At 49.2% G+C, this 23,315-nt stretch overlaps 3 protein-coding genes across 4 annotated transcripts in view; all 3 read left to right on the forward strand.

Annotated features, from left to right (window-relative positions):
- Positions 1-23,315, forward strand: part of P2RX6 (purinergic receptor P2X 6) — a 70,458-nt gene that overhangs the window by 11,682 nt on the left and 35,461 nt on the right.
- On the forward strand, positions 107-5,101 carry DGCR6 (DiGeorge syndrome critical region gene 6). Its single transcript, XM_083717713.1, has 5 exons — positions 107-372; positions 3,229-3,389; positions 3,777-3,877; positions 4,176-4,316; positions 4,668-5,101. Exons 1-5 carry the CDS (start codon positions 185-187, stop codon positions 4,749-4,751), a joined length of 675 nt encoding a protein of 224 aa, XP_083573839.1. The 5' UTR covers positions 107-184; the 3' UTR covers positions 4,752-5,101.
- On the forward strand, positions 7,199-22,589 carry SLC7A4 (solute carrier family 7 member 4). Of its 2 annotated transcripts, none has more exons than XM_083717240.1 (5): positions 7,199-7,284; positions 13,184-14,238; positions 17,368-18,050; positions 19,606-19,714; positions 21,792-22,589. In XM_083717240.1, the coding sequence occupies exons 2-5, from the start codon at positions 13,257-13,259 to the stop codon at positions 21,986-21,988; spliced, it is 1,971 nt and encodes a 656-aa protein (XP_083573366.1). In that variant the 5' UTR covers positions 7,199-7,284; positions 13,184-13,256; the 3' UTR covers positions 21,989-22,589. The 2 variants fall into 2 exon arrangements, with proteins under 2 accessions (XP_083573366.1, XP_083573367.1); XM_083717241.1 differs by lacking the exon at positions 7,199-7,284 and adding an exon at positions 7,542-7,618.

Genomic DNA, 23,315 nt, shown 5'->3' on the forward strand with positions numbered 1-23,315 from the left:
CTTCAGGGCAGGTTCTACTTCGGCGGAGGAACAGCCCTCTGCCCACGCCCAGAGGCACCGTGGGCGGGCACGGCAAGAAGCGCCTGGCTTTTAAGGGCAGGCCCCTCTCGGAGGGAGCGCGCGCGAGGGGCAGGCGCTCGGGGAGGCGGAGTCTGGCGCTTGGGCCTAGCCGCCTCCCTCAGCCATGGCGCGCTTCGGCGCGGGCTTCGCCTACGACGACGACGGGGAAAGCCTGGCCGCCGGAGCTGGAGCAGCAGGAGCCGGAGCCGGGGGACTGGGAGGCTTCGGCGGGGGCGACCGGCTGGCCCGTCAGCAGGAGCGCCACTACCAGCTCCTCTCCGAGCTGCAGGCCCTCGTCAAGGACCTGCCCAGGTGCGGGGAGAAGCAGCGGAGGCCGCCTCGCCTCGGACCCCCGCCGGCTGGGCAGCGCGCAGGGAAGGGCCCGGGCCGGACAAGGGGACGGCTTTCCTTCCTTGGATCCCCACACCTGAGGGGCTTGAGGAAGGAAAAGCCCCCTAATAAAAAAGGGGGAAGAGAGAGGGGGGCAGGATGCTGCTGGAGGATATTGCATCCTATTATTATTATTATTATTATTATTATTATTACTATTATTATGTTATCTTCGTCTACCTTTCTGCAGAAACGGGACTGGAGGCAGCCCACAATTTCAATATTTATAATACCGTTACTAATACCAATCGATCAAATAGCGAATTGTATAATGCTGATAAGGTGGGCCACTGCGTGCTAGAATGGATGGTGTGATGGTTTTCTTTAATTCTGCGTTCCAAAATCTTACTAATTTCAATTACATTCCGGTCCTAGTTTATTATTACTTATTTCGCTGCTCTGGTATGCGGCTCCGCCCTTCCGCAGAAACTGCTGGAGGCATCTCGCAATTTTAATGCAAAACTGCAGGTGATAATAATAATGATGATGGCAGTGTATTGTGTTTCTGCCTTCAGAAATGGCACTCGAGGCAGCTCACAATTTTAATCTGAAAAACCACAAAGCAGCAGACAGTGGTAGTAACAGTAGTAATAATAATTAATTGCAATGGTTGGTGTCTCGCCTTTCTGCAGAAACCCCCCTCGAGGCAGCTCACCGTTTTCATTTTAAAACCACAAAGTGGCAAGTTGTTGGTAGTGGTGTTTCCACCTTGCTGCAGAAACCGTGTGCAAGGCAGTTCACTGCTTTAATACAAAACCAGCAAATTGTTATTATTAGTGTGGTGTAGTGGTTAGAGTATCAAAATAGGACATGGGAGACCAAATCCCTGCACAACCATCAAATTCACTGGGGTCGTGACGTAGGACCAGTTGCTGCCTGTCAGCCTGACAAACCTCACAGGGTTGTTGTGGGGATTAACTAGGGAGGAAGCCATCTTGAGCTACTTAGGGAAAAGATGTGGTGTAAATGCTTAATATGCATTTATTACACATATTTAAATAATCAAATAATAATTTTGTTGCAGTGTTTTGTGTCTCCACCCTTCTGCAGAAATGATACTCAAGGCAGCTCACAATTCTAACATAAAACCACAAAACTGTTAATTGTTATTATTAGTACTGCTATTACAGTTATTAGCTGCTGGCTACGTAAAAACGCCTTGAAGCAACTTATAACTGAAGTCAGTTCTGCAGAAAAAGGCCGAGCAAAATCAAAATAAGGCCATCAGAGGAGGCATTCAGGATTTAACAGGTTTATCATTTATTTCTATATTATATTTTTTTTAATTAATATTTATTGAATTTTTAACAAAAGAGTTACAGAATCATAACACACACACACACACACACAAATACAAACATACAAAGCCAAAAAAATTAACATAGAAAAGAAAAAATACAAATACAAAACTAAAAAAAAGCCTCTTTTATGATATCTTATCTTCATTTACTTATTTTCCTGACTTCCTCGCACCTCCCTTTTTTGTATTCCAGTTAAAAATTAATTCAGCAAATTCATAACCTCAAATTTTATCCTTAATTATTTATCCACACAGATTCTAGTTTCACATTTTCATATATTATAAAAATACTTATTGTGGCAGATTTGTTGTTAAAAAGATTGTGGCTGCTGCAGCAACACCCCTATGGGGAAAGGTGGTGATATTTGATGCTTTTGTTTAGGCAGGGGAAGCAAATAAGGTGAAGGATAGGCGAAGGTGGATAAATTTATGCATGGGGTGGAGAAATAATTTTTTTCTCCTTTTCTCATGCCACTAGAGAACCTAAAAACTCAAAAGCCTCAAATATTGCATAGGGGAGCAAAAACAATTCTGATGTTTCTGCTGGAGCTGCTTATGCTGCTAAAAAGGCAAGTTACTTTCAGTTTCTAAATTGAAGAGAGACAATAACCCTTTACTTCCTCTTTAGCATATTTTCATCATAATCTCAGGGACTACCTAAAAGAGCATGCTGGCTATGAAAATAGTTATGAACTATTGTTGAGGCAGGCCGGTCCATCTGGACATTAGGGACGGGTGGTGCTGTGGTCTAAACCACTGAGCCTCTTGGGCTTGCACATCAGAAGGTCGGCGGTTCGAATCCCCATGACGGGGTGAGCTCCTGTCGCTCTGTCCCAGCTCCTGCCAACCTAGCAGTTTGAAAGCACGCCAGTGCAAGTAGATAAATAGGTACCACTGCGGCGGGAAGGTAAACGGATTTTCCGTGTGCTCTGGCTTCCATCACAGTGTCCTGTTGTGTCAGAAGCGGTTTAGTCATGCTGGCCATCAGACCCGGAAAGCTGTCTGTGGACAAATGCCAGCTCCCTCGGCCTGAAAGCAAGATGAGCGGCACAACCCCATAGTCAAGTTTGATTGGACTTAACCATCCAGGGGTCCTTTAACCTTTACCATCTGGAAAAATGGGGGGCTTTGCCCCAGTGCCCCCACCAACCTTGGTCTGCCGTCAGCCAGCCATAATCGGCCAGCCTTCTTACTTAACAACCAGCCCTGCCTCCTTTATGAACTGTTGACTCTGCCTTTCATTGGCTCTGGCGCCACCTACTGTTGGGCTCCCTGCTTTTGGCCCTACCAGTCCCCAGTGGACACAAGCCACCCTTATATTGAGGCATCTTTACTCCTAAACTAGAGTCAACAGACGTGATGGGAGTTGGAGCTCAGCAACCTCTGGAGGACCACAAATTTCCCATCGTGACACCAACTTCTGAGTGGCACAGGGGTGCCCGATGTTCCCTTGACTCTGTGCTGTGCTTTCTTGGCAGTTCTTCCCAGCAGAGGCTGTCATATACCATCCTCAATGACCTGGCCATGGCGCTTATTGATGGGACGGTCTTTGAGATCGTCCAGGGCCTGCTCGACATCCAGCACCTGATGGAAAGAAACCTCTACAACCAGCGGCTCAAGCTCCACAACGAGCACCGAGGTAAGACGGGCTCAATCCCTTGTAGGAATTGGCCAGGCCTTCATCAAACAGCCTCTCTCAATCGCCAGTCAGGGGTGGTTAAAATACAGAAAGCGATTTTCTCCTCATCCTCTGAATGAGTGAGACAAGGGCTGTCTTCCAGCTGATGAGTACAGGGTCAGGAAGTGGCTGTTCCAAATTATTGTGCACGACCAGAGAGGCACATATGTGCTCCCACATGACACACATTGCAGAAGAGAAAAATGGAGCAGTTGGGGATGTTGTTCATATTTGGCAGAGCTCCCGGGGCGGGGGGAAGCGGGCTGGTCTTTAGGAGCTTGGAGCAGAGCCTTTCTGCATCCCCCACAATACAAAAACATAATGTTTTGCTGCTTGTTCCTTCCGCAGTTCTCAAGCAGGAGATGCTGTATAAGCACAAAGAAGCCCAGCAAGGCTGCAAGCCTCACAACTTGCCTCTTCTCAAAGCAGCTCAGCAGAGGGAGCTGGAGGTAAGGCCTTCATGTTCTTGAGAGAGAGCAGTCTTCCTATTTGAACGTTGCCTCTCGTGCTTGTGCAGTGATTAGCTAGCAGCCGCTTTGGGGCATTTCCCTCCCTCTGTAGTACACAGCTTGGCTCGTTGGCAATGGAAGCCCATTGTGACCACGATGGGGGGGCAGTCCTTCACTGCGAGCTGTGTTGAACTGGCTGGTGTTTCCCCCTCTCATTTGATTCCGAGATTTCACTTTTTCTCAGCCGGGATTTCTGTGCTTTATACCCCACCCCCATTTCCATCCACCTTTAACTCAGGCCCTGGAGCAGCGGATTCATGATGAGCAGCAGATGATGGATGAGAAGATTGTCCTGGAACTGGATCAGAAAGTTGTTGACCAGCAGAACACGCTGGAGAAAGCTGGCGTCTCTGGCTTTTATATCACGACAAACCCGCAGGTCTGTGTGTAGAACGGGGTGGGTTTTTCCACAGATTCTGCCCCATACCTGTGTAATCCAAGGATATAGCTGCCTTGCAAATAAATCCATGGCCTACATGTTTATGTTAGTTATTTGAACCCTCAAAGTAGGGGGTGGGACACCTTCCTGGTTGTCTAGAGATGATTCCACAAGCGAATAGCCAAGCAGCTACGTAGGAGGGAGGCTGCATTAAGGCTTGGTGCATTTTGGCTGCTTCCCAACCCAACAGATAACTTCATATTGCACCCTAATATTGACCATTTGGGGGTGGGTGGAAGAAAAGGACTCTTTGTGGTGTAAAAAAACCAACCAATTGCTTTCTGTTTACAGGAGCTGACTCTCCAGATGAATCTGCTGGAGCTGATCCGAAAACTGCAGCAAAAGGAATCGCAATCTCGAAAGTCTTTCTCCTGAGCAAAGGACAGAAGGGCACAATAACTGCTCTTCTCCCCCCTCCCTCTTTTCTAGCCACGATCCTCTGTGGGAGTGGTGCTGAACGAGATTACTCAGTGTTTTTATATAGATACATAAAGACTGGCACAGCCAGTTCCCTTGTCAGACCTCAGAAGAAAAGAGGCTCAGTGGGGTGGGGGAGGAGTTGCCCCCTATTTTCAGTGTGGGTGGAAGCAGGGTTGCTGCTGCCTTAACAGCCAAGGAAGCCCCAAAGTTCGGTTTGACTCTGTGTTCATTTGTTTGTTTATTTATTATATATCTTGGTTTTTTAAAATATATATATATATATATGTGCACACATGGCACACACATATAGCTGTTGTGGATTTTCCATTTATCTCAAGGTTGATGTTTTGCAGTGGTGACCAAGGAATTCTGAGCTCGAAAGAAGGCAGTAAGCAGCATTAGTTTAGGGATTTGGGAGTGATTCCGCGGTGGGGATACTGGACCTGTGGTTCAGAGTGCTTACCAAGGGGTTAATAGTCTGGCTCTGGGAAGGCCGTCAAGTGTCCACTCTCTCAGCAAGGCTACGTCTCTTTATTGCAACAGTGGATTTTTATTTTTGAGATTCTTGAAGACAATGGGTTGGTGTGTCCACCCTGAAGGGGGCTGTCTATGCTGCCAATCAAGATCAGCTTTGCAGGATAATTTCTCAATGTTTGATTGGGCACCGCTGGAGCAGGGTTTCTTTGACCATCTCGCCAGGGAAGACATTCTACAAATTGGGAACCACCACTGAGAAGGCCCTGTCAGTACCAGCCAGGAAGCACCAACAGCTGGGCCTCCCCTGCTGGTCATCAACCAGAGATGGCTGATATTGAGGGAAATGCTTTTTGTCTTTGACTGGAGGAGTGTTGTATCTTAAATGGAGAAATCAGCTCAGCCAAGTCCATTCTGCTATTAGTTTGGGAGTTTTCAGGACCTCTGTTGAGAATTCTAGATGTTATAAAGATTTCCGTAGTAAACATTTTTTTAGCCAAAGCTCAGGATGGTAGTAATAATAATAATAATTTATTTTTTATATCCTGCCCATCTGGCTGGGTTTCCCCAGCCACTCTGGGCAGCTCCCAACAGAATATTAAAAAAACAATAAAACATCAAACATTAAAAACTTCCCTAAAGAGGGCTGCCTTCAGATATCTTCTAAAAGTCAGATAGTTGTTTATTTCCTTGACCTCTGATGGGAGGGTGTTCCACAGGGCAGGCGCCACTGCTAAGAAGGCCCTCTGCCTGGTTTAGTGCCAGGGAATGTTTGGTAAATCTTATCCGTGCTTTATCTACAGTTTTGGTTCTGTACCACTTAAGAGAATTATTTGGCTTAGCAAATCGATAAATAGAAGAATTGTTTCCTTTGTGCCAGGGTAGGTAACAGAACAGCTTAGTCTCATCCAGTTTTTTGGGGTTCCTCTGGGGAGCTCACAGGAGGGATGTGAAGAAGATCTCACCCCGTTTGCAGCCTACATTGTGAGATAGACTGCCTTTGAATGTGGGGGCACCATTATGACTAATATACATTGATAGATCCACTTCCATGAAATTGTCTAATTTGAGGAAGGGGGGGGGGGAGGGAAGGGAATTACACAGACAAAAGGAAAATATTCCCTAGCCAACAATCAATAGGCATATATAAATGTTTTAAAAATAAACATCAAATTGTAGAGACCACACCAATGCAAAGTTTATTCAGCAAGTCCTCATACTATCTCCAAATAGGTCTTAATCCAGTATACAAATTCATCAAGTTGTACATTTGTTTCCAAACACAAAATTCACAACAGAGCAAACCAGGTAGCACTGATCAGCTAAAAAGCATCAGTTTGCCAAGCAAACCTTTGCCAGCCTGGTGCCCTCCAGACATTTTGGACTACAACTCCCTTGTGATGGCAGTTGCAGTCACCCAAACATCAAGGAGACCAGGTTGGTTGTCAAAGGCTACCCTAAAAGCTGCTTTAAAAGCCATTTTGCCACCTGGGGGGGGGGGAGGCAATCCACCATCCCATCTCCCAAACATTGGTGGGGATGACTTTGGGAAAAAGGAAGGCTGAGGCTCTGGGCTTACCTGAACACAGCAGGGCTTACTCCTGAGTAGCCATGCCAGAGTCCATTTTGCCAGAGCATGTTTAAAGAAATCCGTGCACCTCACACACTTCCCATAGACAGTCTTAACCCTTGGTTACCAGATGCCCCTGTTTCCTGGGGACAGTCCCGGGATTTACAACAGTCCCCATACAAAATCCATTGATGTTGGAAAGTGTCCCAGGAATTATTGAAAAAATCTGGTAACCTTAATCAGAGGTGAATTCAATGGGACTTACTCCCCAGGCAGTGAGATCAGGATTATAACCAAGAAGGCTGTTTCAAAAACACAGCGTCTGGTTCCCCCATCTCCCCTCCCACGCCATTACCCAGGGGAGCGGGCGAGAGAAAGCTGACCGGTTGGATTTCTGCCACTTTCTCTGCAAACAAGAATCCGCGGGCAAAGTGGCAACCGCAGGTAGGGAGTTTGTCCTTGGTTTGGGGGCTGGAGTGGGATGGGCACCCTTTGCAGAGAGCCCCGCCCTGAAGGATCTCTCCCCCCCCCCCTTTGCAGAGCACCCCCCTTCCCCAATACCTGGGCTGCTTCAGAGCATCTCCCCCCCCCACACACCTCCTTCCTTTTGAGTCCCATCCGGGCTCGCCTGGGCAGCTGGTGCCGGTGGCGGCGGGAGGGGGGGCGGATTAAAAGCAACTCCCTCCCTCCTCTCCTGGAGAACAAATAAGGCCGTGACGCAGCGGCGCCGCTGCCGCCGAGCAGGAAAGGCCTTCGCCGGGTGCAGCGAGCGGAGCAGGTGAGCAGCAACCGGGGGGTGGACGACGACCCGGGACGGCTCTGCAGGGCGATCCCCATTGGGAAGGGTCCCACCTGCTGCCCGGCCGGCGCCAGGTGCGCCTGCATCCGCCCGCCTGGCAGGTAAGGAGGAGCAGAGGCAGCAGTAGGGCCCGGGACTGGGCGGAGGCTCCCGCAGGGCAGCGCCATCGGCCCGCGTCCGCCTCCGGGAGCCTAACCTCCAGCACCTACCTCAGGGTGTCTAACCGCGAGCAGCTGTCCCGGGTGCCTTTTGCATCCGCACAGGTGTTTCCACTAAACCAGGCGCTGCTCTGCCTTCGGTAGAGCGGGGAGCTGTCCAGGGTGGGGCAAGTGCTGAGCCGAGGCGGCCTCCTCCTGTTTGGGGGACAGAGACAGGTATTTTGTCCCAAGGGCAAAAAAATGGAAAGGGGGAATCTTGTGGTTCAAATTGGATGGGTGTGTGTGTGTTGTTTTCAATGGGGAAAATAACACTGGGCCAGAGCTCCGTGGTGGTGCCCCAGATTTGCATGCAGATGGTTGCAGGTTCAATTCCCAGGTCAAGATGGGGGAGAATCTACCTGAAACTTTGGAGGGCTGCTGCCAACCAGTGTATGGAATACTGAAGCAGATGGACCGATGGTCTGACTCTGTCTAAGGCTTCCTGTGTGACTTCACTTGTGTCTAATTTCAACATCAGTCTTCTTAGCCGCTTGCTTTCCTTTCTCCTCCCATACTCACAGTTGGTTACCCAAAACGCCCATCTCTGCCACTGACTTCCACCACCAGCAGAGACGTTTCTGTCCACCGCCCTGAAATTGTGATCCAAAACAAGCCCCCGTTTTCTGGGAGGTGTGGCAAAAGCAGTGCATCGGAGCATGTGCAGAGTTCCGCTCCTGTCCTGTCAGCTTGAAGAGCTGACACCCCTTTGTGCACTGGGGTCAAAGTCAGGGGTTTCTGGGGGAAGGAAGGCATAAACTCGAGGCAGCTCTGAGCTCCAGCACCTCTCCCCGCCCCTGTTTAAAAAGGGAGCACTGCTCACCAGTTTATTAAGGCAAAGGGGGGGGCACTGACCAGTGGTGTAGCGTGGGGGGTGCAGGGGGGCCCGGCCGCACCGGGCGCAACATCTGGGGGTTAGGGTTAGGGGGCGCAAATCCACGGGTTAGGGGGCGCAAATCCTCAGGTTAGGGGGTGCAAATTACTTGCCTTGCCCCGGGTGCTGACAACCCATGCTACGCCACTGGCACTGACCCACAAAGCTCAGCCTGCCTTCTCACCTGCCTGCCTTCTTAGTGCCATCCAGTCCAAGGAGTGCCAGCACCTCCTGTCAGCTCCTTAGTCCTTCCTGTTGCCTTTGTAGAACTCAGCAGGCAGAAAGGGGGGGGGAGGAAACTAGCCTGAGTTGGCTCTGTCTGTCACTGGCTCTGGTGCCCCCTACTGTTGGGCTCCCTGCCTTCCGCCCTACCAACCCCAGTGGTCACCAGTTGTCACCTGTCCAATTTGGGGCAAGGAGCGAGGAGGGGGAGAGGGGCCATTTTAGATCTAAGGTCAAACTAATGTGACATAGATTGTGCCCTGCATGTCAGAGGGGTCCCTTGGGGATATGTAAAACACACACACACACACACACCTTTGACTCAGGGCTGGACTCTTTTGCCATCAAGGCCATGGACATATTTTCCCAGAGGGTTTTTGTTGTTATTGTTGTTTTGTTGCTGTTGTTTTTGTGAACATATGCCTAAGCAGTGGCATAGCGTGGGGGTGCAGGGGGGGCCGGCCGCACCGGGCGCAACATCTGGGGGGGGGCGCTCGCCGCCTCCGGAGTCGCCGAAGAGCCTTGGGCGCAGGCGCTAGCAGAGCCCCATGTCTCGTGGAACCGACGAGCTGTGCGCGCGTCCGGGCTGAAGGCGTCCGGCAGGCAGCGGCTCTCAGCGCTCGCCGCGGTCCCAGCGTGTCAGGGCCGCGGAGGGCGCACCAGGCAGCCCCTCCTCACAGCCCCGCCACCGCCACTGCTGCTGCAGCTGCTGGGCCATGTTGCATTTTCCTCGCCTCTCTGCCCTCCTCTTCCTCCGGGCAAGCGGTATCATTTGGGTGGCAGCGCCAGCAGCAACTCGCCTCAGATCACCTGACACGGACCTGCCGCTGCCGCCGTGGCTACCTTACCGTAAATACCCCAGCCCAGGCAGCAGCAAGAAGAAGCTGGCAGCGGCGGCAGGTTAGGGGTTAGGGGCGCAAATTACTTGCCTTGCCCCGGGTGCTGACAACCCACGCTACGCCGCTGTGCCTAGGTGTGGGGATTTGAGGCAGGGGCCGACCTTTTCAGTGGGGAGGAGGGAATTCACAGTTTGCAGAATACAAGAATATAGGGTGGGGGAAGATAGATTCAATATTCAGCTGTAAAAAGAGTCAATTTCAAGAGCATTTTGATGTGTAGAAATATACACGTAGATACACAGAACCTATAATCCAAGAAATATGCTTGCTTCTCCTGAGAAATAAACACATGTAGTCTAATAGGTGGGCAGGTGGCAACATTTAATCCATTGCGGGTCCCTTCCAACTCTATTTCTGTGATTCCCTAAATGACACCCCCCCAGCACATAATACCCACATGCCTGCTTTTTAAAAATATATATTTTATTCAGTTTCAACATTTTTAACATATGCAGTCAAAACACAATTTCATATTTTCTGTTTTTCTTGTGAGCTTCCCACCCCTTTTCCACGGAGTTGTTGTTATTCCCCTTCTGCTGCATCTGGTCTTCTTCATGCCTGTTTTGTTGACATCCCTGCACCCCCACCCACCCAAGTTGCTATTATTGTTGAGATAGGAATAGATGCTAGGAGAGGATATATTTATTAGGTATTATCCTTCCTTCCTTCACATGTGCAATTTCAGCAGAGTGCCGCCCCTTTGTAGCTTGAATGGAAGCTTAGATAGTCTAGATTTAGCTTTTCAGTTTAAGTAATCCAGAGTGCTTTAAGGCAGAGTGGACTCTCCTGGTATTTCCCCCTCCCCACATCCCTCAAACAATAATCACACAGTCTCGTAAAATGTAAAATATAACATTTACTCACTCAGAAGAGTAACAGATTCAGGAGGCTTAAAATGGTAATTTGGTTAAAAGGCATACTTAAGTCGAGCTCAAAATGTGATGCTCTCACATTGCTCTCACATTGCTGGCATGGTGGGAAAAGATGGAAAGAGATGGAAAGAAATGGAAAAGAGGACATACCCCGGCAGGTAAAGGTAAATGTACCCCTGACCATTTGGTCCAGTCGTGGATGACTCTGGGGTTGCGGCACTCATCTCGCTCTATAGGCCAAGGGAGCCGGCGTTTGTCTGCAGACAGTTTCCGGGTCATGTGGCCAGCATGACTAAGCCACTTCTGGCAAAACCAGAGCAGCGCACGGAAATGCCGTTTACCTTCCCGCCGGAGTGGTACCTATTTATCTACTTGTACTTTGATGTGCTTTCGAACTGCTAGGTTGGCAGGAGCTGGGACCGAGCAACAGGAGCTCACTCCGTCGCCGGGATTCAAACCGCCAACCTTCTGATCAGCAAGCACTAGGCTCTGTGGTTTAGACCACAGCACCACCCACATCGAATATATAGAAATGCCCACCCCCTGTCAGGGCACTGTGGAAGTGTCTCTCGCAGAGTTCTCTCCAGCAAACTTACATAAAAGCACTGTCAAGCTTCGGCTCCTTATCATGTGCCTATCTAGCAAAACATGAATGGTTTTACTGCATTTTAAATAACCCACAATAATTACTGAGGATTCTTCCCTCCGGAAAGAGTTTTCCTTCTTCAGGCAAACTGGTCCCTAGTTACCAAGGAGCAGTCTCCAATCTTCTGGCCCCAATCCCAGGTCATCAGCTTTCTTTGGATGACGACCTTGCCTTTTGTGTCAGTCTTTTGGAAAAAAACAAAACAGTGTTAAGTGTGTATGGTTGTGTCCATGCTATTCTGTAAGCTTCACAGGAATATAGGAAGCAGTCTTCTACTGAGTCAGAACCGTGGGCCCACCTAGCTTGGTGATGCCTGCACGGACTGGCAGCAGCCTTAGGGAAGTTTCTCTCCCAGTCCTACCCGGAGATGCCATGGGACTGAACTTGCATGCATAGCAGATGCTCTGCCACTGGATTATAGCCTTTTAAATACATTTGCTGCCCCTCATCTATGAATGGAGAATTCTTCCATTTTGGACCACAGTGCATTGAGAGTTATAACCTTCCTGTTTATGCTCAGATGCACAGAAGCGCAGGACAGAAATTCAATCCGATGCTGTTCCCTTGAAAGGAAGGGGGGGGGGGAATCCAGGAACAAAAATGGAGGCAGTAAAGGGTTAATATCCACCACCCATGCACTTTCTGCAATTGACATTTGAAGAAGTACAAAACAATGAGTGTTCTTTATTGTTTGGAGAATTGCTCTGCCATTTACACAGTGGCCTTGGCTTCTCATGTACTTGCTTATATTGTTATCCCTTTTTATTGGGTTCTGTCTGTGATCTGTCTTTTCGTTCCTTATGCTGAGTCAGGCCATTGGTCCATCTAGCACAGTGTTTCTTACTCTGACTGGCAGCTGCTCTCCGGGGTTTCAGTCAGGGAACGTTCCAAGCATTACCTGCAGATATTGCCATTAGGGATTGCTGCCACCTGGGGCCTTCTGCTTGCAAGACACAGATCCTGTCACCAAGCTATGGACCTTCAACCTCTAGGACTTAAATGTCTTGGAGGGTGTGTGTGAGAGAGAGATGTATCCTCATATCAAAACACCAAGCCGTGAGCGGAAAGGCTTCCAAGGCTTTGTGCATTCCTAAAAACTGCTAATATTTCCTTTAAAAATTAAAATTTAACAGCCAGTGCAAGACAGGTTGTTACAGAGCAGGTAAAGAGAAAAGGGGGGGGGGGAAGTATTCCACAGTACAGTGGTACCTTGGGTTACATACGCTTCAGGTTACAGACTCCGCTAACCCAGAAATAGTACCTTGGGTTAAGAACTTTGCTTCAGGATGAGAACAGAAATCGTGCTCTGGCGGCGTGGCGGCAGCAGGACGCCCCATTAGCTAAAGTGGTGCTTCAGGTTAAGAACAGTTTCAGGTTAAGAACGGACCTCCGGAACGAATTAAGTACTTAACCCGAGGCACCACTATACAGAATATCGGGCAGTGCACAAGAGTATAAGTGTGCAATGGCAGAGGGTCTGTTGTGCTTTTGTTCCTGCACGCTGAAGGCAAGCTATGATAGTGAAAATGAGTTTCTACACTGAAGTCCTATGTGGGCTGGGCTGTCTCTCCAATCTCCCCCTTCCCCCAGGGCCTCGCACAACCAGCTTGGAAGGAAAACTTTCCGCACAGGAACACTCTAGCCCATCAAACAGGATATTTTAAAAAGCTAAACCTGTTCTGCAGGAACTTAGGCACAGTGCCCTTGCTTTGCTTCCATTCAACTTCCAACCTCCACCCCCAATCTCTGCCCCAGCTGGCTTCTACGGCTGGTCAAGCACTAAGCCCTGATGAGCACCTCTGATTTCACGACCCTTTCCTTCCTCGCTTTTGCCCAGGAGTCGGAGACGCTTCTGCCTCCCCCCCCGAACCTTTGAGCGGAGGAAACGGCCCTCCGTCCTTGGCGGCAAGATGGTGACCCGCCTCCCTCGCTCGGCGGACCTGGCCCGCTTCTGCCAGAAGCTCAACCGGGTCAAGACCCTGGAGGACGACATGATGGAGACGTCCTTCAACCGCTGCCTCACCACCGTCGACTTGGCGCTCCTTGGCATCGGTGCCATGGTGGGCTCCGGCCTCTACGTCCTCACGGGCACAGTGGCCAAGGAGACGGCCGGGCCGGCCATCGTCGTGTCCTTCATCATCGCTGGCATTGCCTCGCTGCTGGCTGCCCTCTGCTATGCTGAGTTTGGCGCTCACGTGCCCAAGACAGGCTCGGCCTACATGTTCACCTATGTCTCTGTAGGTGAGATTTGGGCCTTCCTGATTGGGTGGAACGTCATTCTGGAGTACATGATAGGTGGAGCGGCCGTGGCCAGGGCTTGGAGCGGCTACCTGGATGCTATCTTTGACCACCGGATCAAGAACTTCACAGAGACTCACGTGGGCAGCTGGCACATCCCCTTCTTGGCCCATTACCCAGACTTCTTGGCCTTTGGCATCCTCCTTGTGGCCACGGCCTTCATCTCCTTCGGTGCCCGCGTCTCCTCCTGGCTCAACCACGTCTTCTCTGCCATCAGCATGGGGGTCATCCTTTTCATCCTCATCATGGGCTTCGTCCTGGCCCGGCCTCAAAACTGGGGGGCCGCTGAAGGCGGGTTCGCCCCGTACGGCGTCTCAGGGATCATGGCCGGATCGGCCACCTGCTTTTACGCCTTTGTGGGCTTTGATGTCATCGCCACATGCAGTGAGGAGGCCCGCAACCCACAGAGGGCCATCCCAAGAGCCATTGCCATCTCGCTGAGCCTCGCCACGGGAGCCTACATCCTGGTCTCCATGGTGCTGACGCTCATGGTGCCCTGGCACTCTTTGAATCCTGACTCAGCGCTGGCCGATGCCTTTTACCAGAGGGGCTATTCCTGGGCTGGCTTCATAGTGGCTGCCGGATCCATCTGCGGTGAGTCAGAGCTGCATTTCCAGGATGTGGGCTCATTCTAAACCAGGGATGAGGGAGCTGTCTTTCATCCTGAGGGCAGCATTCCCTCGTGTGCGACTTTCCAGGGGCCGCACACCACCGGTGGGCAGGGCCGGAGGCAAAAGTGGGTGGAGGAATGGACAGAACTGTCCCCTGTCCCCAGGAGGCTAGATTTCTGCTCTCTCCATCCAGCAAGAAGGGTTTGACGCCGTTTTGGAAGACATTCCAGCCAGATAAAAGCACTTAAGAAGGGTCCAGAGCAGGGCTAGTGGAGGCTTTGGCCTGGGAGACAGCAGAATCATGCCACACATAGAGAATTATACCCCGTTAAATGGACATAGCTTTGCCCCAAAGCATTCTGGGAGCTTTTGTTTGTTAAGGGGACTGAGAATTGTTAGGAGAACCCCTCTTCTTTTTTGGCGATCGCTCGTAGCCGAGTAAGATTGTCTTCCATGAACACGGTTTTAACAGTGAGTCCGTAAGTGACTGTGGAGGCCAGTTCTGGATCCACACTTCCTTCCACAGTGGGGACACAGCGGGAGTTGATCATGGTGAGGGTTTGCCAAGCGTGCCTTCCTCTTAGCACGTTTCTCCCTTTCGTTCTGAGTTCAAGTGTCTTCAAACTCCAAGACACCAATTGGAGAGCTCGCAGGCAAGTGTTTCCCAATTCTCGGTGTTTATACTACCTTTTTAAAGATTTGAGTCTTTGAACCTCTTTTGCTGACCACCAGCATTACGCTTTCCATTTTTAAGTTGGGAATAGAGTAATTGCTTTGGAAGACGATAATTAGGCATCTGAACAACATGACCAGTCCAACGAAGTTGATGTTGAAGAATTGTTGCTTTGACACTGGTGATCTTTGCTTCTTCCAGTTCACTGGCATTAGTTATTTTCATTGCCATGATCCTATACTTTGTCATAGGGAGTAGAGATCATATATTGAACAGATGGAAAGTTCTTTAATCCGAGTAGGCTGAAAGCAAAGAGTAAGGTTACTGTAGCTTCCATCATAGAACTTCAGAATGCGGAGGAGACCCCTTAGTCCCCTCGCAGAACTGCACTTCCCAGAGTGGTTTAACAGCCACTCCCTCTTCCCACAATAACCCCGGGAGGTAAGTTAAGCTGTAAGAGGCAATGCCTGGCCCAGTATACCTGAAGAAGGAGCGTCTCCACCCCCATCATTCAGCCTGGACACCAAAGTCCCACTCCAAGGGCCTTCTGGCAGTTCCCTCACTGCGAGAAGTGAGGTTACAGGGAACCAGGCAGAGGGCCTTCTAGATAGTGATGCCTGCCCTGTGGAACACCCTCCCATCAAATATCAAGGAGATAAATAACTTTTAGAAGACATCTGAAGGCAGTCCTGTATCAGGAAGTTTTTAATGTTTGATATTCTATGGTGTTTTTATATTTTGCTGGAAGCTGCCTAGAGTGGCTGGGGCAACCCAGTCAAATAGGTGTTATATTATTATTATTATTATTATTATTATTATTATTATTATTATTATTTATTAATTATATACCACCCTATACCTGGAGGTCTCAGGGTGCTTCACAGAACAAAAACAAAATATAAAACTACAAAATATATACGTAATCAAAATAAAAACAACAACCCAATAACACCCCCCCCAAAAAACCCACATTTTAAAAGGGCATAGGATGTCAATCAAATCAACCAAAAGCCTGGTTAAAAAGGAACTTTTTTGCCTGGCGCCTAAAGGTGTATAATGAAGGCACCAGGCAAACTTCCCTGGGCATTCCACAGACGGGGAGCCACTGCAGAGAAGGCCCTATTCTCATGTTGCCACCCTCCGGACCTCTCGAGAAGGGCCTCAGAAGATGATCTCAGGGTCTGGGTAGGTTCATATGGGAAGAGGCAGTCCTTGAGGTATTGTGGTCCTGAGCCATTCAAGGCTTTATAGGTCAAAACTAGCACTTTGAATTGGGCCCGGAAACTAATTGGTAGCCATAGCAAGAGCAGGATAGGTGTAATATGCTCAAACCATCTTGCCCCAATGAGCAACCTAGCACTGAATTCTGCACCAGCTGAAGCTTCCGAACCGTCTTCAGAGGCAGCCCTACATATAACGCATTGCAGTAATCTAACCTTGAGGTTACCAGAGCATAGACAACAGTAGTTAGGCTATCCCTGTCCAGATAGGGGTGTAGCTGGGCCACCAGCCAAAGCTGATGGAAGGCATTGTGGGCCACTGAGGCCACCTGAGCCTCGAGCGACAGCAGATAATAATAATAGTTGTTGTTGTTGTCTTGGCTCACTGGGTGACCTAACATGATGGCTGCTGTGACCTATGGATGCCTTTTGCCTTTATGGGTCTAAGGTGCTAGCTGGCTACATTAAGGGGTGGGGTGACTCCTCTGTTTTGGCTTCATCTTCTGCTTTCCCTACTCCATCCCTCCAGGGCCAGGGCCTTGCAGAGCTAGGCAGAAGCCCGGGCCAGGTAGATAATGTGCCCCCCCCTTTTTTTTACCGTGGGGATAACTGAAGTCTTATAAATAAGTAAGTATATAAATAATTTTCACAAAAGTTATGCTGACAAATAATTTCATTTCAAGGCTTGAACCGTATCTGCATATAAAGACAAAATGGAAAATATAGATATACAATACAGTAGTACCTCGGGTTAAGTACTTAATTTGTTCCGGAGGTCTGTACTTAACCTGAAACTGTTCTTAACCTGAAGCACCACTTTAGCTAATGGGGTCTCCTGCTGCTGCTGCTGCTGCTGCCGCCGCCGTGCAATTTCTGTTCTCATCCTGAGGTAAAGTTCTTAACCCGAGGTACTATTTCTGGGTTAGCAGAGTCTGTAACCTGAAGCGTATGTAACCTGAAGCGTACGTAACCCGAGGTACCACTATGGTGCTTTTAAAAAATACATAGGGAAAAGGATTATTTTAAGTGAATATGCTGACCGAGGCCCCCTTTGGAATTGGAGGCCCAGGCCAAGTGGCCCATATGGCCCCCTCCCTCTGTCTGGGCCTGTCAAGGGCTGTCCTGCTCCTCCAGCAAGCTTTAGCAGGGACTGCCTGCCTTGTGGCTGGCATCTCTCTGGCTCACCTGCCCTTTCCCTTTCTTCTCTCTCTCTCTCCAGCCATGAACACCGTCCTCCTCAGCAACCTCTTCTCTCTCCCTCGCATCGTTTACGCCATGGCAGAGGACGGGCTCTTCTTCAAGGTCTTCTCGCGTGTCCACCCTCGGACGCAGGTCCCCGTGGTGGCCATTGTGGTCTTTGGCATCCTCATGTCTCTCCTGGCCCTCAGCCTGGACCTGGAGGCTTTGGTCCAGTTCCTGTCCATCGGCACCCTCTTGGCCTACACCTTTGTGGCTGCCAGCGTGATCATTCTGCGCTTCCAGCGGGTCAAGACGGAGGAAGCTTCCAACACATCCGCCAGGAGTGAGGCTTCTGCCCCGGCGTCCACCGAGAGCATCGGCGCCACGGAACCCAAGGAATACGAGTCTTTCTCAGATAAGCTCCACCTGGTGGACAAGGAGAAGTCGAAAAGCAGGCGAGAAGGGGGGCAGATGAAGGCCTTTTTTGAACCCTACCTGGGCTTCCTGGCTGACTTCGACCCCGGCGAAGTGGTCACGGTGGCCGTGATCATCCTTATGGTGTCAGCAATCTGCTTATCCTCCATCCTGGTATTTGGGCAGAACCAGCTCCACCTCCCCACTTGGAGCTTTGTCTTGCTGGTCCTCCTCTTCAGCTTAGCCTTTGTGTTCAGTGTGGTCCTCATCAGCATTCATCAGCAGCAGCAAAGCACCCAGACATTCCAGGTAGAGATGGGGGAGAGATTTAACACCATTTGCATTCATCATCATCATCATCATCATTATTATTATTATTATTATTATTATTATTATTATTATTATTATTTGTATACTGCCCTATACCTGTAGATCTCAGGGCGGTTCACAACACAAAGTTGCAATATAGGGAGCACAAAATACATAATAAAAATAATCAAAACGATTAACAGTGCTATTGTATACACACTAATGAACGATACCCTCCCCAACAAAAGCCCCTAGACAATACTCCAGCTCACACGTACAAAAATCTAAATTAACATGTAACATTCAACAATGATTTAAAACAACCCCACCCTCCAACAGTAGTGTCCATATTCCCAGAGCTGGCACACTGAGCGGGACTTGCCCAGAGAGAAAAGCAGACAGCTTAAAAACTCTTGAGATGACAGGTATCTCCAAGCGGGTACAGTGAAAAAAAAGAGCTTTTAAGCTGCTTGCCGTGCTTAGGTTTAACTTGCTCTGTCTTAATTAGCTGGCCTCCAGCTGCCTACGGTTGAAATCGCACAAGTTAGATAAACGGGAGATGTGATGGTATTGTACATTAACCGAAAAACAGCTTGCTGTCAAAATTTGCACATCTTTGAATTTTGCAATGCTAGTTCTCCAAACAGGAATTATTATTATTATTATTATTATTATTATTATTATTATTATTATTAAAGGTAAAGGTACCCCTGCCCGTATGAGCCAGTCTTGCCAGACTCTACGGTTGTGCGCTCATCTCACTCTATAGGCGGCGAGCCAGCGCTGTCCGCAGACACTTCTGGGTCACGTGGCCAGCGTGACAAGCTGCATCTGGCGAGCCAGCGCAGCACACGGAAACGCCGTTTACCTTCCCGCTAGTAAGCAGTCCCTATTTATCTACTTGCACCCGGGGGTGCTTTCAAACTGCTAGGTTGGCAGGCGCTGGGACCGAACGACGGGAGCGCACCCCGCCACTGGGATTCGAACCGCCGACCATGCGATTGGCAAGTCCTAGGCGCTGAGGTTTTACCCACAGCGCCACCCGCGTCCCTTATTATTATTATTATTAACAACAATAATAATTAAATTTACACCCTGTCCTTTCTCTGAAAGGAGCCCCAGGGAAGCGATCAGTTACACAGATTAAAAACAAGAACAAATAATAAAAATTCTAAAACAGTTAAAATCTTCTAAAAACAAGGGCAATTTAAAACATCTAATAGTAGTTAAATACATTCTTCCCTTCCAAAAATCTTAGGATTGCCAGGAACAGTATTATTCAGCCCCCAACAGCTTGATAAACAGGGATGTTTTCAAATTCCTTTTCATCCCACCTCGGGCACCAACAAACCATGCTATACCACTGGCCACCGGTTATCAATGGACATTCAGAGAACAAGGGGTGCAAAGAGTCTTAAGAGAAGGTTAACCCACCCATGTAAGGGATGGCATTTGTCCCACCCCATGTTTTTTCAATCAGCCCTGCTGGAAAAGACCGCTAAGTGCATCCTCCGGTTTTCCTGCTCTCAATTCCCTGGGTCTTCTTTTTCTTCAGCTCCCTCTGGTACCACTGACTCCAGCACTGAGCATTTTCATCAATGTCTACCTCATGCTGAAACTCAACTACATGACCTGGATCCGGTTTTCTGTGTGGCTGCTCGTGGGTGAGTTTGGGGATCGGGTGCACACCCAAGAGCGAGGAGAGAAATTGGGAGAAGTAATCTGGAAGGAAAGTGCATATATTGGGGTGAATCGGGCCTAAAAATGAATATAATTACTGTAATCAGGGGTGCCAACTGTTGGGATACTGCCTGGGGCATCAGGCAGCCAGACGATCACCAGTCTCCCTTGGAATGGCATCAATCAGCGACACGAGTCTCAGATATATTTAGAGACCCGTGCACACTCTATCAGCAGAGTGTGTAAATCTTCTCACACCAGAAGAGGCTGACAGAGCCATGTGTAAGCAGTATATTACAGCATTTTATTCAGCAGCAGGAACAAAGGAAAAAACATGTCTGCTTCCCTTCGTCTCCAGCAAAACAGCAGCAATACAAAAGCTATATACAAACCGAAGTTCCCAGCAAGCGCTGGAAGTAAACAGGCATGTGACACACAACAGTCATGCCTGTACCCTTTTAAGGTGGAACGGAACTATATCCTAACACCAACTTGAATAAAATATTGGGGGGCAGGTAAGCCCTACACCACATAATTGATCACATGACATGGCGCACACACACCATTTGAATGGCAATGCCCATCAACTTTGGGGACCCCGACCTTTTCATTGGAAATTTGTGGGGGTTCCCCCCTCTACTTGGTACCCCTGTAATTAAAGAGGATAGCAGACAAAAATCCATTCCATTGGGGGAAATGGCTTTGAGAACATTTGTGCATAAAAATTCAAACCCAAATGCTGATGAATGTTCATGAGGACTTAAAAAATAAATAAATTGCAGACCGCTATGGGAAGGTGGGGAACTACTGAACTTAAGGCTGGGAAAAGGAGAAATCAGATTTGACAGATTTGCCCACCCCTAATGTCTAAAGCAGTCTTCCCAACCTGGGGCTCTCCAGACGGTTTGGACCGCAATTCTCCTCACCCTCAGTCAGCAGTTGTATCATGCTACGGCTAATGGGAGTTATAGTAATTTAAAAAAAAAACATAATCCACACACACAGTTTAAAAGGCCATAGATTGTTTATTTAGCCAAAGGCCTGGGAGAAGAGGAATGTTTTTGCCTGGCACCTAAAAATATGTAACGAAGGAGCACATGAAGAAGGGCCTCAGATGATAATCACAGAGTCCGGGTTGGTTCATCTGGAGATAGGCGGTCCTTGACATATGTATAATGGCAGGTGGAGCTGGATCTAAGCATTGCAACTGGGGGTTAGCCAAAGTGGTGCCCTTCAGATGTTATTTGAATTAGCATTTATCAAATTTGTTAGACTCCTTTCTCCCTACAGAAATACAAAGTGAAAAAAGTCAAAAACGAAACAGCAGAATAACAATTTCTCTGCAAGGTATTGAAAATCACACAACCTCACAAGGAAATCAACACCAGCAAGATAATCATTAACTGAGAACAAATCAGAAATTAGTAACATATAAAACAGCCGATCAAGGGACGTGGGTGGCACTGTGGGTTAAACCACAGAGCCTTGGACTTGCCGATCAGAAGCTCGGCGGTTCGAATCCCCATGATGGGGTGAGCTCCCGTTGCTCAGTCCCTGCTCCTGCCAACCTAGCAGTTTGAAAGCACGTCAAAATGCAAGTAGATAAATAGGTACCACTCTGGCGGGAAGGTAAACAGCGTTTCCGTGCGCTGCTCTGGTTCGCCAGAAGCGGCTTAGTCATGCTGGCCACATGACCCGGAAGCTGTACGCCGGCTCCCTCGGCCAATAAAGCGAGATGAGCGCCGCAACCCCAGAGTTAGTCATGACTGGACCTAATGGTCAGGGTTCCCTTTACCTTTACCTAAAGCAGCCCATCATATTTCACCAAAAGCCTGCATATAGAAAAAGCAGAGTCTGCCCTTTTCCCATCTGCCAGGAAACAAGGGACCAATGAAAGTCTGTGCCAGCTGGCTGGGGCTGATGGGGAGTTGTAATCCAAACCACCCGAGGAGGGCACCAGGTTGGGGAAGGTTGGTCTTAATGCATGCCACCATTCTGGGCTCTGGTGCTGGGTTTGGGGGTTGAGGCTGCTGATCTGTCTCTTTGTGCGTTCGTCTACAGGTTTGCTGGTTTATTTTGGTTACGGCATCTGGCACAGCAAAGAGAACCTACGGGAGCCCATGGCACACTCGGTCTGTGCCCGCTACGTGGTTTTCCCAAGCGGCAGCCTGGAAGAGACAGTCCAGGCTGTGCAGCCCAGCACTCAGCCCTCTCAGGGATTGGAGGAAATGGCAGACGAGGACGAAGCCAAGAGGTGATGCGGAGAGGCCTAACTTGGAGGAGACCCTTCCCTTTGACCACCACCCCCAGCCCACCCACCACTCTCCAGTGTTTTGGCAGAAAGAAGAGGAGCCCTCGTCTGACTCAGCCAGGAAGACTCTGGGAGTGCTACTGAGCAGAGATCTACTGCTTCTGCTTTCCTGCTTGGTCTGTGTTTCTGCTCGGGAAAGCTGGACCCATCTTGCCATTGAAAACTGCCCAGTCTATCCTGCCCTCCAGCTTGGAACCGAGAGCTGATCTGAAGACATCCAATCTCAACCTTCAGTGGACGGGGGGCGGGCTGTCTTTGTACTATTCCATTATCTATGTGTTTCCCCCCTTTTCTTTCCTCCAGGCTGCTGCCCTGGCTGCCTGCAACCTTCATTCCAGGTGTCCCGTTTAGATTATTTTGGGGTGGCTCCTGTTTGATGGGTTCGTACAAAAGGGCAAGATGGGAGGGGCACCGCTGTGCCAGCTTCAGGGGTCAGTTCTCATTCCCAGACCGTTAGACGAGACTGTGTTGGCTCTGCTTTGACGGAAAGCTGTCTCTTGCCTGCCACAAAATACGCTAGAGTAAATGGTATCTCTGCGTGGAACGAGGCAGTAGGCATTTTCGCACTGTGAGTGCATCTGTCTCTCAATGATGCGTGGTGGATTGTGTATGCCAGAAAGCATGGACCACTACTGCCATCATCCCCAGCCAGCGCAGCCTGATGGTGATGATGATTGATTGATTGATTGACAACCTGCCCTTCACCCTAAGGTCCCAGGGTGGTTTACGGCATTAAAGCACAACATTAAAAGCAATTTCAAACAACTTGCAACCATAACTATAAGTTGGGTCCTAAAAATATACACTTCACGTCAAAAGCCAGAGTAAAGAGGTGCATCTTCAGGATCCTCTAAAAGCTGCACAATGAAGGTGCCAGATGCACTTCTGTGGGGAGGGACTTCTCCAGTTTAGGGGCCACCACAGAGAAGGCCCTCTCCCAGACCGCCGCCACCCCAAGCCCCTGAGGGCAGAGGAACTACCAAGAGGGACTGCCCTACTGATCTCAGAAACCGATAGTCTCTAGGGAAGACTGTGGTCTGTCAGTATTTGGGGCCTGAGTTATTCCGGGCTTTAAACACCAACATCAGCACCTTGACTTGGGTCCAGAAGCGAGCTGGCAACCAGTGCAGCTGTTTTAAAATGCGGGAGATCTAAATGGATTACCCCAGCCAGTAATCTGACTGCTGCCTTTTGACTAAGTGAAGTTTCCAAATCGTCTTCAAGGGTAGCCCCACGTAGACAGCATTGCAGTAATCCAGTCTGGAAGTTTGGAG

Source organism: Podarcis gaigeae (genome assembly GCF_964106915.1).
Source record: "Podarcis gaigeae genome assembly, chromosome: 16".
Classification (NCBI taxonomy): Eukaryota; Metazoa; Chordata; class Lepidosauria; order Squamata; family Lacertidae; genus Podarcis; species Podarcis gaigeae.

What these genes read in the sequence shown, in the direction of transcription:
- DGCR6 (XM_083717713.1), top strand. Translation starts at nt 185, where the DNA reads ATGGCGCGCTTCGGCGCGGGCTTCGCCTACGACGACGACGGGGAAAGC. An exon ending in GCTCCACAACGAGCACCGAG is followed by an intron (nt 3,390 to 3,776) that starts GTAAGACGGGCT and finishes TTCCTTCCGCAG; the next exon opens with TTCTCAAGCAGGAGATGCTG. An exon ending in CTCAGCAGAGGGAGCTGGAG is followed by an intron (nt 3,878 to 4,175) that starts GTAAGGCCTTCA and finishes CCTTTAACTCAG; the next exon opens with GCCCTGGAGCAGCGGATTCA.
- SLC7A4 (XM_083717240.1), top strand. Translation starts at nt 13,257, where the DNA reads ATGGTGACCCGCCTCCCTCGCTCGGCGGACCTGGCCCGCTTCTGCCAG. An exon ending in GGCTGCCGGATCCATCTGCG is followed by an intron (nt 14,239 to 17,367) that starts GTGAGTCAGAGC and finishes CTCTCTCTCCAG; the next exon opens with CCATGAACACCGTCCTCCTC. An exon ending in TTCTGTGTGGCTGCTCGTGG is followed by an intron (nt 19,715 to 21,791) that starts GTGAGTTTGGGG and finishes GTTCGTCTACAG; the next exon opens with GTTTGCTGGTTTATTTTGGT.